Genomic DNA, 15,594 nt, shown 5'->3' with positions numbered 1-15,594 from the left:
CACATGTATGTTTTATTCTCTTACTCCCCTGCATGACTCTAAATCTACATTGCATCAGTTATCAGTTGTCAGACAAAGAGATATTTGACAAAGTCAAGCCTCAGTTTCTGAGTAGTGACATCTTTATTTCCTCCATCTGTATAGCATATCTGAAGTAATGTATGTCTTTTTGAAGTAAATGTGAAAGCAACAGAAAGACAACCCAAACTGTATCTAATATGCCTAAGAAAGAGGTTGGTCAATGAAAACTGAATAGCCAGTAAATCATGCAAAGTCCATTTTGATATTTGCTAAGCTGCAAATGTAAGTTATGGATCTGCCAGAAATGTAGTGAATAGTTTTCAAACAAGGTCAAAATCACACAGAAGATGTGTGGCAGAAATTGATTCTGAGCAGTAACGTAAAAGATCTCAGGTGTCGTGGATTTAAACTGGGCTACCTGTACGATGGCCCTGTCCAGATGTGTTCTGTTGTAATCCTGCCACAGCTGCATCTTCTGGTGTGTTGCTGGTGTGATTACAGCTTTCTTGCACTGTTGCAGGAAAAGCGTTCTTTCCTGCCAGGTAAAAGGTTCGGTCTCAGCAGAACAGGGACCAGACCCAGGTAACAGGACCCTGGTTAACCGCAAGCACCAGTCCCACTGAACACCCCTGCCACGGAGCAGGGTAATGGGGCACGCTTCTGCTGGGCACAAATTTACAGCCCGCTTTTGGGAGCGCAGAGAGAGGCTGGTGCTTGATGGGAATACCCACATCAGTATCTGCTCACCCTCCTGCAGAAATATCCTGGCTCTTCTTTTTTTTTTTTTTTTTTTTTCCTCAGCCTGTTTCCCTCTCTTCTCATGGATGAGAAAGTGATGCTGAGCTATTCCTGAGCCCACAGGTCTAGCAGACAGTTTGGCCATCTGGGGCAGGGACCCTCGCTCTTGTAACATCAGCTTTCCATCTGCAGAAATGGCTGTAGCACTTCTTTATAAAGTACTTTGAGGGTATGCAATTTCAAGGAAATGCAAAAAATGTGAATTTTTGGTTTAAACTCGCAAAGTCCATAAAACCCTCCTGGCAAACCATGTGTATTCTTGTAGTGCTAGTAGTGATAGAGCTGTGCAAAATATGCCGGCAAAGTGACAAACCTCTGTGGCAGCTGCACTGCAGGTCTCGTTCTGAATCCTTCTCATCCTCTCCCAGGCTTGTGAGTTTATACTTTTGAGTCCAGATCAACATCCTGATGCCCTCAGACTCTGCTTAACTTGAAATGATTTAACCCTTGATTTCATGTACGTTATATTGGCTTTAGATTGCCAGTTTTCCAAACAGCTATATATAACATACACAGATTTCTAGGAAATCTTGAGACTTGAACCTAGACGAGAACATATTCTGTAACTCCTCAGCATCCAGTGACCAGAGCTGACTAGTTTCTGCTAGTAAGGAAGGACAGGTGTTTACTGACAGATACAACTACTAAAATGCCTTGCTATTAGACATCTAGTAATGCCTGGGAAGTCAGTTCCAAACCCTCCCATGGAAGTTAAAAGAAGTTTTCCACCATAAAGGTGAAAATTTAGCCTTTAATTTCCCAGGGCTCAAATCTAATGATATGTCACATTTGAAAATGTATTGTGTCATCTACATATCTGGGCTGCACACTGTTCTTTTGGAAGTCTGTATCTCCATAAACTGCTAATGCATTATAGTTATCTTAAACAAAGTAAAAACAATTTTTAATTCTTATTTGTGTGGGATTTTACACTTCGGTCTGTTTCTGAACTCCTAGGTTTGTTGCTCCAACACCTTCTCCTCACCACATCAGCCCCCAGAGAGTTTCCGTTCCCCTTCCCCTGATGCAGAGACGGACCCCGCAGCCTCCCCTCCCTCAGCAGCCCGCAGGAGTGCATCTCAAGACATACACATCAGCAGCAAACCCTTCTTTTCAACCAAATAGCCTCCACATCCAAGGTAAGAAAGAAAAATCGTCATTGCTGATGTTTTTTGCTTGTCACTGCTGCTTGGCTTCAAGTTAAGTATTTTAAGAACTGGCACTGATATTTTCAAAGCACCTTTCCTTTGGAAAGACTCCAAGAAGTAGGCTTCAGGACCCTGTCTTCAGATTCCCTTAAAATTCTCAGCTTAGCTACTCATTATTCATCTTGTTATGGAGTTACAAGTTTCTCTGCAGAGTTATTTTTGGAGCTGATGCTGAAATATAACTGCAAATAATTCTGTAGTGGCCTCTGATTTTAATTTTCAAATGTTATGCTTCTGATTGCTCCCTACTCTAAACATAAACTGTTACCAGGTTTTCCAGAAATTGAATAATTTTCTCCCTTTCACTTGGTGAGTGATGAAGAATCCTTCACTCATTAGCACACATCTCTCAGAGTTGTGTCCTCACTTTCACTGTATAAACAGCTTCTACAAGCTTTCTCTCTCTGTTTTTGTTCAATCGCATATAAAACTCTGTAGCCAAGAAGAAAATCAACAGCGGCTGAAAACAATATTGGGTTATTTGGGTGTTGGGGTTTTTTTAGCTGATATTGGGACCAAATGGTAATTATCTTAAAATTTCTAAAACATGATGACAGAAGAAATTCTGTTTCCTCTCAACTATTTAAAAATGTGGTTTGTCATGTTTATATGCACAAGCTGCATAGCACGGTGCACTTTTATAGGCCTTGCGATTCTGCTTCTTGATCACCCTTTCTGAGAATTATCATCAGTGAAATCATAGAAAGCATTTCTTGAGAAAACCAAGGTTTCTTTAATTTATTTTTATTCTTTACCACTGATGGAAGCAATCTCTTCAGGCACAGGGATGAAAGAGGACCCTGCAGGTTCTCCAAGTGAGAGTGAAGGGGAGAAAGCAAGGTCCAAGTCCTGTTCTGTTCTCTGGATCACACTATATAATACATGGACAAGATCTGAGGAATATATCTGACAGGAATTATATATGCATTGATAGCAACTCAGAGTTGAGATTGTACAGATCTCTGCGCTTAAAACTGGTAGGAAAACAGTGCGGGATGAACTCCCTAACCTTTTATTTATTATTGAAAGATATTGTATGTTGCAATAACAATAGCCAAGTTTGGGTGTTAAGCATTCTTTCAAAGATTAAGTTACCTATTGTCATTTTAAGAGCTATCTGTTCAGAATATGCTCCCTCCAACTCAAGCACAGCTGCTTCAGTCCTATGCTCTATACTAAAAGCTTTGCTCCGTATGCCTCATTTGCTTGCCTACACTCTCCCTTCTGTGCTTCAAAAACAAATGTTTCAAGAGTTCATGATTAAGTTTTCCCAGCAGTAACACAAAGATTTCCATCTTCCTTGGTCACATCATTATAACGTGGAAGAATACCATGGAGCTATTTCACCAGCCTGGACTATTTGGTATATATTAGGTGGCTGTGAGAAGCTCTGTTAGTTTCTGTCTCCCGCAGTTCATAACCTGCCTTTTCATGATTTAAAGGGCTGTAGCTATAGCCACTGAACTTTCAGCTCAGCCTGCTGCCAAACAATAGCGACATTTTTCTGTCTCAATATGTAGTCTTAAACTTGTCAACTCAGTTTAAATTGGCTGTACCGAGGAAGAAAGGGTTTCATCGCCAGAAAGCTTTTTGAACAAAAAAAGTTGTTAGCGGTCTGCCTTACTGAAAGCTTGAGCATCTTACAAGCTCACGGAGATCTGAGTACTAACTCTTAGAAAGAAGTGACGTGGGAGATCCAAGACAGGCTAGTCTTGTATGCTAACAGCTTCTTGCACTGCTTTTTCTTGGGAGAACATTGTCTACAGTTGAGATTGCATAACTCGTTTTGGGTGATTTTCAGCATCAGACACTGTAATGTCACAGAGGGTGTTTTTTTTTCCCTTGGATAGTATTATATCACAGACAAAATCTTCCTTTTTCTTTCGTAAGAAACATAGCACTAACTAAAGACTCTCTCTTGTGAAATGCACAGTTTCTGTTGCAGCATGGGATGCTGGAAGTGATGACATTAGGCAACTTACTGAGCTGCAGAAGAAATCTCTTCTTTTCCTTTTATTGGGTTGTAGTGTCTTTTACAGGATTACTGTAAGCAGTAAATCTGAAATCCTGAATTACTGAGGAGTAAAGACTTGCCAGCCCAACTGGGGACCCCAACGTGCTACAAGTTTATAGATGCAATAAAAGACGGCCCTGATCCTGGAAATCTGCAGCTGTTGTCCCAGACCTGTATTATAGTGGTGAACCTTCACAGCCAAGCACAACTGCAGGGAGCTCTGCAGTTACTGAAAAACTAGATGTCCCCAGTGCACAGGCAGTTGCAGGAACAAGGTATTGCCGCAAGACAAGTCAGAACAGATGTGTGAGGCAGGAAAGGAAAGGACAGTAATAGAAATTGTTCCTTCACAGGAAACTCTCTTGTCGTGCTTATAGCGTAGAGCGAGGTAAAGCTCCTTGGGACATGAGCCTAGCTAACTTGATTTTGGATGCTTCTGATACTGTTTGAACAATTCTGCACTAAAAATCTGGCTGTTCTTTGAAATTGTGTATGCAACTTACATCATATATGTTTGTGAATTAAGCTGATGACCAAGGCTAGTGGAATAATGGAAAAAAAGAAACAACCCATGCAAAATATTCAGTGCAAAAAATTGCCAGTTTTTTTTTTTTTAATTGCTAGAAGCTATGAATTAGCTATACTAGTGCTATACAGACAGCTATGCTGGTAACAGTTATATTTTCCCTAGAAATAATCAGATTTAAACAAATGTGTTGTTGTAATACCAAATTGCAACTCAGTAATGTAAATGCCCAAAACATTTTTAGCTTTCCACAATAGCAAGTCTGTCTGGCAGAACAATTTGTGGTCAAGTCTCTGTCTTAATCCTCCTGTCGTTCTTCATGCACAAATGCCACCAAATGATTTTTCCATGTTTTTGTAATTCACTTACTGGACACGTTAGAAATATGCTCCAAATGAACACAATTTTGAAGTAGTTTGGGCCAAATGCAGCTGTTGTGAAAATTTTACATGATTTTAGTAATGAAGACTACTCACCGTTGGTGTACACTTAATGGCAAGTATAATTATTTTCTTCAGAAAATATTCTCTGGATTTATTTTATTTTATTTTTTTTTTTTTTGTGGAGCCAGGCAGAGATCTGACTGAGGAGGAAATAACTGTCCTGAAGCCAGTCAGAAACTGCCTATCTTGTGGCAACGTTAGCTGTGGCGGTTACTTCTCATTACTGATCTGTAATGAAATCTGTGTCCCAGTCTATTCAATGGGATCAGGACTCAATGGGATCACACACTTGTATGGACCAGGATCTCAGCTGTGAATTTGAGATGGGCTGTGTACCTGGGATTTTCAGATGCTCAGCATATCTCCAGACAAGGCTTTGTATGTGATATAGGACCAGATAATTTAGGAGAAATTCTTGCAGTAAACAGCTATTACTGTTATTATATTTATAAATATTGCACTTTCCTCAGGAAATACTTTTATCGTGCCAGAAAAATAACAGTTTGTTCTGTGTCTTGACATCATTCATCTTGGATACAGTGCTTTGATGCAAAGAAGCACAACTAAAGTAACTCCGTGTGTGTGCATGTATTTTAAATGCTTATACTCATTCACCATGCCAGAGGGCATTACTGACAAACTTTGTATTATAATTCCCGTGTTTGCAGCTGGCATTTGCCTTGTAAAGTGCCTGGGTAATTAATGGCATTGAATACACTTGGGCAGAAATGGTTGTTGGTTATTTAAATGAAAACAAAAAAATAAGAAACATCTGGCTGAGTGGTAATGAAGCTGATGTGTTAAACAAATAAAATAAAACAGAACAAGGTCTGTCTTGGAATGGACTTCCCACGCCATCTGGGGCCCCACCACCATCATCTCAGTCTTCATTACACGTGCTTGGAATGTTACAATTTGGAGCAGTTTGATAGGAATTGCACTGGCTTTTTACCTTATCGTGTGCACTTCATTAAGTTGAATGTCCTGCCGGGAACATTAAATCAGCTCTCTCCTCAGCTTCCCTTGCTATCCCCCAGGATAATGCTTTGAGTACATTATTAGTCAGCATTAACAGTGCATCACTTTTTTTGTGTGTTGTAATGTAGGAGTATGAATCAAATGTTCGTTTTTATGTAAATAAAATGTTATTTTATATGTTCCTTTCTTGGAACATATATGTTCCTCTGTTGGTGCCATCCAATTAGCTTGTCTTAAGAACTTGGCTGAATGGTTAGAAACGACTTCTAAGCTACTAAGTCCAGATTTCAGGTTAAATAGTACAGCTCAGATTCTGTTTGTATGTGAAAAGGAGTTAAGTGATTCTAGGTTTACTGCCTGTCAGTGATTCCACATTAAATTGCTCAGAGAATAAAAAGATATTTTTTCCTAACTGCAGTCCAGCAAATTCCAGCTTCATTCTGAAAGCCAAACTGAGTTTTTCAATCTGCCTGCTGCTCCCGCTTACGATGCAGAGACATATAATAGTTTAGCAAGACAGCAATTGATGCAGTCCAGAGTTGCTGTCCTGAGAGGAAAAGTTTTGTTTCTGGAATTCCACTAAGACAACCTGTCTGGCTTTTGGGGTTTTTTTGATTTTTTTGCTTTTGTCTCATGCTGCAAGAAAACATAGAAAACTGTTTTTATGCAAAGTACTCTAATGGATAATCTCAAAAGAGGTGCCAAGGACAGTCAGGGTTTGGGGCCTGAATTGCACATGGTTTCATGTTGGTCTGCCTTGAGTAGATTAAATTAGCTTGGGCATAGCATTGTGGGAATAGAGAACTTCTAGGGATCTTCAAGTTAGCAGAATTTGATGTATCCCATGTGGGCTCTAGTTCAAAGGTCTCTACAGTGTGACTGGTTTCAGGGAAGGTCAAAGACAAATGTTTTCAGTGCTGAGTGGTGCTGAATAACTGCAGAAGAGAGGGATGTGTCCTCTGTTCTGCTCTTTCCTATTTATGGCTCTCCATTTTATAAGATGGAAATTTGTAACACTGAATTGTGAAATGCATGTGTATCTTGCAAAGTGGAATTATTTTCTGTGCTCTTTTTACATCTTAAAAATTATTCGGGTGTTTATCAGTTGATGAAAGTGCTTTGTGCACTTCCCTGGTTCTTTCTGCAAAGTAGTGGTTAACGTAATAGTGGGTCAAAGCTTGTAGGGCTTTGGTAGACAATATTCTTTTGCTTAACTGGGGAATGAGCAAACACATAGGATGTGACTCGCAATAGCTTAACCCCAAGGTAAGCTGTTTTTCTGCCAGACTTCAGCTAGCAATGCTCAAAGTTACTGCCAGATTGTTCTGCATCAAGAACAAGACGCTGTGAAAAAAAGCACAAATAGCAAATGAGTGCAGAGCAATGTGAAAAGACATATCGACATGTGTCTTGAGGGGTCCTGCCAGCTGGCTCTGATCACTATCAACTGAAATGATTGTTTCTGGTAACTAGTCTGATTCACCAGTAAACTTTCACAGTGTGCCCTGTTGCTGGTTAAGAGAAACATGGATTTCAAGAGCATTTTTAAAGGAGGCAGAAACTGTCCATAGCTATACAGCTTCAAATCAAGTCTTGGATAGCTGTTGTTTTTTCTGTCTTTTTATTTTACTTTACTATTGTTGTTTCTTAAATATCAGGACTGACTGTTTAAGGATTGATGGTTGTAAATTCTTAACATGCTTTGCAAACTGCCTAAGTTTTGTTTCAGCTAAACTTTAAAAAAAAAAAAAATCAAACCCATCATCTTAGAGCTCAGGGCTGTGAAGTGCCCACAAATCCTGCTGGAGATGGTGAAAGCTATAAGAATTCAGCCTTTCAGGACTAAACACAGAGTCTGCGAGTTGTGCCTGCTGCATACATTTGCAGTCTGCTGTGAAAGAGGGGCCATGCTCCTACTTTTCTATATGTTTTTTTTCTGCTTTTTTTGTATAAAGACAAAATACTTCTTTTTTATGTAAGTTTTCAAAAACTTCATTGACAAATGTGTGAATATTTTTCCATGTAACTGTTTGCCTCGTCAAAACTCTTGTTACATATACAAAAATTAGGGTTTTATCTCAATATGTGTGCACCAAAGTTTCTTATGAGACTACTAAATAAAATGCAAAGACTGTGTTTCACTCACCTTTGTTATATAGACCTCCCCATAAATTCTCTTTTGAGTTCTTGAGTGAAGGTTCAGGCTGTCTTTTACTGTCCATAACCTTGGCCCATTCAGATACATTTACATACTAAGTTTTCTGCTTCAATTCAAGCACATCCTATGTGTGCCAACATTTGTATGTTTCCTTGAGGCACCCACAGGAAGAGAGTCTCAAAGGAAAAATAGTTAGACTCATAAAAATCCTAAACTGTGCATTCTTCCTCCCACTTGACAGAAAATCATTTGCATCATCTAAAGTGATGCAGCATGTTTTCTACTACATCTTTTCTATTTCTCCATCGCTATTACTTATGAAATGCATTATTTGTACAGAAACACTATCAACAGTCCCATGTGGACACTTCCCTAGGGAAGTTAATGAAAATACATCTGGATCCTGGCCACAGTCCAGCAAAAATTTGTAAAGTGCTTTATGATTCCTACATGTTTCTAAGCTTAGAATATCCCTGTAAAGGGACTTGAAGCTGGAAGATTTATTTGGGGGCGGGGGTGTGGAAACACACTGATACGAAATTTTGATTTTTTAAAATATTTTTTATTCATAAGCCAGAACTGGCTGCTCCATGCAAAGCATTTCTAATCACTAGTAGTAAATTAAAGTGCTGATGCTCATGTTCAGGCATCATGTAGTACCCAAGGTATTTAGACACATCTATCTCAAATATCAATAGGTTGAGATACCATATTTCATGCTTCCCATAAAAAGATCTTCTCTGCTGATAATCTTCTAGCTTCTCCTAATACCATCAGGACAGCTCGCTGTTTCTTTCTCAGCTTTTAAGGGCTGCCCAAAGGACCTTTTGTCATATCCTGGTCACCCAAGCATCTATTACTTTTAGGGAGGGAGACTAGTTGCTAGTCCTGCCAACTAATTTCCATACTGCTCTCCATTTGTTGCTGCTCCTGGTCATCAGTAGATCCCAGGCATGAAAGCTGAATGTCTGTTATGAATATGCATTTCTAATTGCACAGTTCAGATATGCCTGAGACTATTGTCTGAACTCATGGAAAGCTGAACTGTTACTTGCACTGGCTGTCCCTGTAATGGTCCAGATTAGGGCTCCTCATTTCTTCCCTGTGCTAAAAGCCCTTCAGAGAAAATCTGTTAACATTCATAATCCCCAAAAGTATCAAAGGCGTCTTCATTTTTTATCGTATCCAGAATAAATTGAACAGTTTTGCAAGAGGAAGGGGAATTGTTTAGGTTCTTGAATTGTAAGCCAGTACCTGCTGAATGCAGTTTATATACCAAAGATGCATCAAAACATGTTTTTCAATCCTTTTTTTTTCTTTTTTTTCTCTGATATCAGTGTTCCAAGGGTTTAGGGAGGGTTGTTGTTGTTGTTGTTGTTGTTGTTGTTGTTGTTGTTGTTATTGACCTTACTAAGCTAAAAGGAATTATACTGGAAGGACTATGTCATCTGAAAGTTGTTTAACTAGACTAGCTAAAAGAGCTAGCCTTGCACATCAGCAATTTCTGTTGATACTGATATGTCTGGAAGAAACTTGAGACACAGGAAATTCCTTAGGTTGCTTTCTGAGGTAGGGGTCATTTTTTTCAACAGTGGCTTTTGGTATGACTGACCACTACGTATTCTTCATCAAAAGAAATGGCCCACTAGCCCTTTAGGTGATAGATTGTTTGCTAATAAAATCTTTAGACACTATACAGCTCCTGGTCCTGTTATTTGCCAGTCAAGGCCCACAATTTCTATGTGACACTTCAGAGGTAATGTACTGTCTTTTTTCTTAGATTTCAATGTAGGGAAAGAGAATGGTGAGAACGGAGAGCCACAGAACTGGCAGGGAGGAGCTTRGTTCATGACGACCCAGCTTTCCTTGAAGGAAATAAAATATGTACTTTAATACTAAATTGTAATGGTTTAATTTCTGACATATGATCTAAGAACTGTGATTAACATATTATAGAAACCAGAAATAAATACATAGGTTAGAGTCTTTAGCTATAAATGCCAGCCTTCAGAATCTCAACAAAAAGTCCAAAACCCAAACGTAACAGCAACTTTTTAAATGGGGAAAAGATCTTGATTCCACAGGAAAGAGCTTCAGACCAGCATACTGTTGAACATCTGTCTGTGCCTGTCACTCTGCTTACCTGTGTCCCTGTTTTACCAAGTTGATTGGTTTTGCTTATATAAATGTGTATTTTGGAATGGATTTCAGTGTGAATTTACTCAGTGCTTAAGTGCCTCACTCAGCTATAACTTAACAAAAACAACACAAAACCCCTGATGGGAGTCTTTTATGTCATGTGGCGTAATGAGCTCGCTTCTCTGCATAGACTCATGGCTACCAAAAGGCAAGAATCTCACCCCGTGTGTACCAGCATCAGGCCTTATCGGTAATCAAACAGCAGCTTTTCTGAGTCTCGTATGCATGTTCTCACTATGGGCCGACTATCTCAGCATCAGTGACAGACCATCAAACTTTGGTTTATTTTTCTACTTTCTCAGCAGGCCTCAACCTTGTGCTTTTACTGCATCCTTACTTGGGCAATCTTCCATTATTTTGAATCAAGTGGTTGCTTAGATACTTCAGATAGCAGCGCTGTGCAAAGTCCAAAGAGTATCAGCTTGGACACCAGGACTGCGGAGTAAAGGGAGAGATTTCCTGCAAACTCTCATCTTCTAGCCAGTCCGTGCCTCTCACAAATCATGTTAGCACCAGGATATCCATGAAGCAGACTGTGTTAGGAATTAATAGCAACTGGAGGAAGTCTTAGAGAGCTTCGTATCACAGCTGCTTTACTGGCTAAAAATCAACTGAAGTTTTGGTGCTGCTACAGTGGGGATTTTTACCATTCATTTTACATGGCTGAGGTCCCCCCACCCATCCTTTGCATCTCTGTCCAGATGTTTTACTGACTCTCCTCTCCTCATTTTAGGTTTTTATGGACAGCTTCAGACTTTCTGCCCTCCCCATTATGCTGACACTCAGAAGAACATACAACATGGTGTATCTTGTAATATGGTTCCTTCTTTTGAAGACTGCTTAGCTCCCACATCAGTGAGCCAGGCAGGGTCTGGTGCCTTCCATCGAAGCTTTTCAGCTCATTCTGGTATTACAGGTAATTGACAGTTGTGGACAGTCTGTGGACTTTGACACCTCTGCTGCAGCTGTGAACATGCCTGGGACCTGTCAGGCTGCTGACTGTTAGTTCCAGCTGGAAATGACAGACTGGGCCCTCCACAAAGAGGAGATGGTTTTCAGATCTTCGTGGAGTGGTTGGCTTAGGGACCCAGCTGCAGTGGTCGCYGTAACATCTGGCCTGTGGGCAGATAGTGTGCTGTTGTGGGCTTCTCCAGGCTCCAACTTCCCTGTGGGTCGGTCACCAGCTCTTGTATTTACTTTGAAATACTGTCCCTTGAGCCTTGCAACATACTTGTGCAGCCACTCCAGTCTGCTAGAAATATTGTAGCAGGAACTGTGATGACTCCAACTGTTGATTTTGCTTTATGCATATTTGTTTTTTCTCAGTGTTTGATTTCATTTGCTCACGTTTCTGTGACGAGAGCGGCCTGGGCGCACGTTTTTCTGTGCACACTTGGTTTGTCTCTGCCTATTTGAAGGAACGTAAGAGGCTTGCACGTGGCTCTGGACAGGTGAAAGTTACCTCTGTGCAGAGGATCAGCATAACACAATGGGCCTATTCTTAGGGCCTAAGCAGAGATTAATAATTGATGCCTAAGTTTTGTGTTGTCCTTCTGCACAAGATGAGTTCACCTAAACTGTGTTGTGCTTTGAAATCTCTTGTACATCTCGGTCCTTCAATAGTGCAAAGAAAGGCCAATGCACCTATCACTTCTAAGACACATCTACACAGGTACGTCAAGATATAATCCGAAAGATGGGAGATGGGCCTTTTTCAGCAAACAGCTATTCTCATGTTTACACCTGTGTTTTGTTGAAGTTAGTCATTTGTGTGCTGTGGTCCTATTTATGGCAAATGAATCCTACAGTATTTTATTATCTCTTATCTTATATTGAGTATAATGAAATTCCATGAACAGGCACAAAGTTTAATTTAAAAATCATCACAGTTGTAGCAGCCAAGTGGCCCAGATCTAATGGGAAAAGTGTTAGTTGTGATGGAACCTACTGTAGTTCGGACTTGATTCTGATAGGAATGAAATTCCTCCCTCAGTAAGTTCTGTAATTATTAATTTCACATGTATATTGGCTTGCTTGTTTGTCTATTTGATTTAAAGCCATATCCAGTTCTCTGCATAAGTATTAAGGTGTTCTCCATGATATACTTATCATGGTTAATTAAAGATTTTTGTATTTTTTTCCAGTTTATGATTTTCCACCGGGGCCCACAAGCATCTTTGGTGATTCAACTTACAGCATGCCTGAGGACAGCAGTTTCCTGCAAATAAGCGCAGTGGATCGCTGTCCCAGCCAACTTTCTTCTGTCTACACCGAAGGCTAATTCTTTCCAACTGGAGTTACAAGAACTTGATTCCATATCGTCTTGCCCTTCTGATATTTCACCATCAGTCTTCCTCTCCGTAAGACTGCCATGTATGTATGGGGATATAGGTGAATATACATACGTACTGGAGAGCAAACCATGCAATCAGTGGGCATTCATCATATAATCAAGAAATCAACTGAGAAGGAGAACGTTGGTATAAAGAAAACTTTGCCAAAATGTTAGCAATTGTGTATTTTCTTCTGAACTGCTGCACAGCAAATCTTCTTGTTGTTTCTTCTTTTTTGTTTCTTAAAGGGAATTCAAAGATTGAATAAGAAAACTGCTTTTGGCTGTAATCCTTTCAACTAATTGATGGAATCATTGAAGCATGCAGCTTTAGAAAATCCTTTAAAAAAAAAAAAAAAGAAAGAAAGAAGTAAAACCAGAGCACACTACCAACATTTCAAAGGCACACAGCTTTTTGCACAACCTGTTTGCTTGTGGTGCTTCCAAAGTTAAACACATACCAGCATGAAAAAGGGAAAGCAATTAGACATACATCCTGGCAATACATATTGGGGATATTGTTGCGGCTTCTTTTTAGAGCCAAAGATCACTGGTACTGATTTCTTACAGGCCTTTCCTCTGTGTTTTAAGCCATATGCAATGGCCATTACAATTTTTCCAATATTCCTTCTCATCCAATGCCTTATGCAATGAATATAAAGGGTTTAAATGCACTAGATAGGAAGGTACTTGGACTTCCTTTGCATTTAGCAGTGCTGCTAGATAAAAATAAGTATGTTTTAACTTTCTGTTAGTTTTTAACTATATTGTAGAACTTTATAGCTATATCTGCTGTAGAACTCTTTAGGAAAGTTTAAAATACCTGTAGAAAGATTTATTTCCTTAAAATCCATAGCTTTCCTTTAAAAGCAACCTGTATCGATTCAACTAAATTTTTGTTGGCCCTAACATTTTCATTTCCATAGCACATTTCCATTAAGAATAGCTACCCTTAGGTTTGCTGATGTTGCCTATGGTAATTTAGAGGTGTAAAACCAAACTGTTTGGGGGATTTATTTACTCAGTCTCAGGCTCTGGTCCTCAAGTCTAATCCAGGCTGGAAGCAAATGAGGTTGCCAGTATTCAAAGCCACAGGGATATGAGTTTAAAACATTATTTTGCAGTGGATATGTCATCACTGTGATCCTATATAGCTTGGAAGCAACTCTTACGTTATTTAAGATTGAATTTTTAGGTTATTTGTCCATTTGGGGGACTTCTTACTGTGTAGTCTGCATCTTAATACTCATGACCAGGCTGAAGATGAAGGAAGAGATCCAAAGATTCTTATTTGCAGGCTATACCATAACTCTGTTACAAAAATCACTACTGTAGAAAGATGAATTTTAAAAATTGCTTATACCGACATTTGCTTATACTGGGAAGCTTTTGTGATTTGTTGAATGCAATATGGGCCAAATTCTTAATTAAATTTGCCATTTTTTTGCATAGATGAATTTGTGTCCAGATGTTTAGAAACACTGGTAATCCTCTGAGGGCTGTATTCATGAATTGTATTCTTATATGCAGGCATATGTGCTTATATTTTTAATGGAGCGATTTTCATCCAATAAATGCAAAGTATTTGTTAATAATGTACATAAATCATGTACAAGATGCATAAAGGGTCTGTCTTAAATACAGAAAATTTTGTACAAAATTTTGTACAAAATTCTTCCCCCTTTTACTCTATTTCTCACATCATGAGGGAATGTGTCCCTCAGCTTTAGATCACATTAGTAGATCTAGTTATTACCATATGTGGTTTGCACATATATATATATATATATATATATGTGAGGCTTATCTTAAACAGAAGGAGCTAGAGTAGTCACATTAAGCACATGAGAGTGGGCTACCAGCCTGTGGAAAGGTACACCTTTGTTTACTTCCATATCAGAGAGAAAGCAGATTCTTCATGTTTATTTCATTATTCTCTTTGTGGTCAGCCTGACTTGGGGGATGAGCTTACATCACTTGTTGCAGTTATATGCAAAAAAAAAAAAAATCATCTGATGTATTTTGGCTATTTAGATAGAGAATCATGTTTGTCACATGTTACAAGGAAAAACGGTGCTTGCAAAAATACAAACCTTAATGCCAGTTGCTGAATTATATGCAAATGCATGTGCCTCAGCAATTTTTGTGTTGTTGTTCTAGTTGCTGGATAATGTTAACTTTCTAAAGGGATTCCTATCTAAGAGATGAAATTATTTTAGACTAGGGAAATTAAACAATAGTCTAATGAAATGATTTACAAACATTCTTTTATACAATTCTCTGTTTTCAGACTCAGATGGTATATTTTTATCTGCATTAGAAATGGGTCTACACTGGAGTTTAAAATGTAGCTTCAAAYAGTGCATATATACAAGTGAGAGTGTGTATGTGCGTCTCTCTCTCTGTACATATATAGAGATTATATATGTGTATATATATATCCGTATATGTACTCACATATATATGGGCACTATGGTTTACTCATACCAGTTTTTAAAGTATTGCAGTGCTAAGGCCACATGTCGCATTGTATTGTATTTTCAACTTTCCTTGAAGAGGTGTGAATGATCATAAAAACTGCATTTTAACTGTTTATTCCCAGTTTTCCCTGTGGAATTTTATAGCAAATGTTTTTTAAAGAGCACTTTTTGTTGTTCGTGTGAAATTTTGTTTGTTTTTCTTTTTATATTTCTAGGAACAGATGAAGCAAAAGAAAAAGCCCACATTTTAAAATTAATTTGGTGGGTTTTTATTTAATAAAAAAAATCCCTTTATTCTGTACAGAAAGCAGAGCAGCATGTGTAATATTTTTTACATAAAGCACTTTGGTGAGGAAAGAAAGTCTAAGTATGTTTTCCATAAGCCTTACAGACTTTTGTACATATTTATTCATGCTTACATATATCGATTGAACTCC

The 15,594-nt window shown here is 38.8% G+C and overlaps 1 protein-coding gene across 1 annotated transcript in view; it reads left to right on the top strand.

Annotated features, from left to right (window-relative positions):
- GLIS3 (GLIS family zinc finger 3) overlaps nt 1-12,626 on the top strand; it is a 156,302-nt gene extending 143,676 nt beyond the window's left edge. The window contains exons 8-10 of the mRNA XM_026060012.1: nt 1,777-1,958; nt 11,079-11,261; nt 12,490-12,626. Of these exons, the coding sequence (XP_025915797.1) occupies nt 1,777-1,958; nt 11,079-11,261; nt 12,490-12,626 (502 nt within the window). The remainder of the gene's footprint in view (nt 1-1,776; nt 1,959-11,078; nt 11,262-12,489) is intronic.
- Nucleotides 12,627-15,594: the final 2,968 nt, after the last annotated feature.

The sequence above is a fragment of the Apteryx rowi genome, unplaced genomic scaffold (assembly GCF_003343035.1).
Source record: "Apteryx rowi isolate R43461 unplaced genomic scaffold, aptRow1 scaffold_163, whole genome shotgun sequence".
In the NCBI taxonomy this organism is placed as follows: Eukaryota; Metazoa; Chordata; class Aves; order Apterygiformes; family Apterygidae; genus Apteryx; species Apteryx rowi.
The sequence above is the reverse complement of the archived record's forward strand: the minus strand, read 5'-3'. Positions and strand labels throughout refer to the sequence as shown.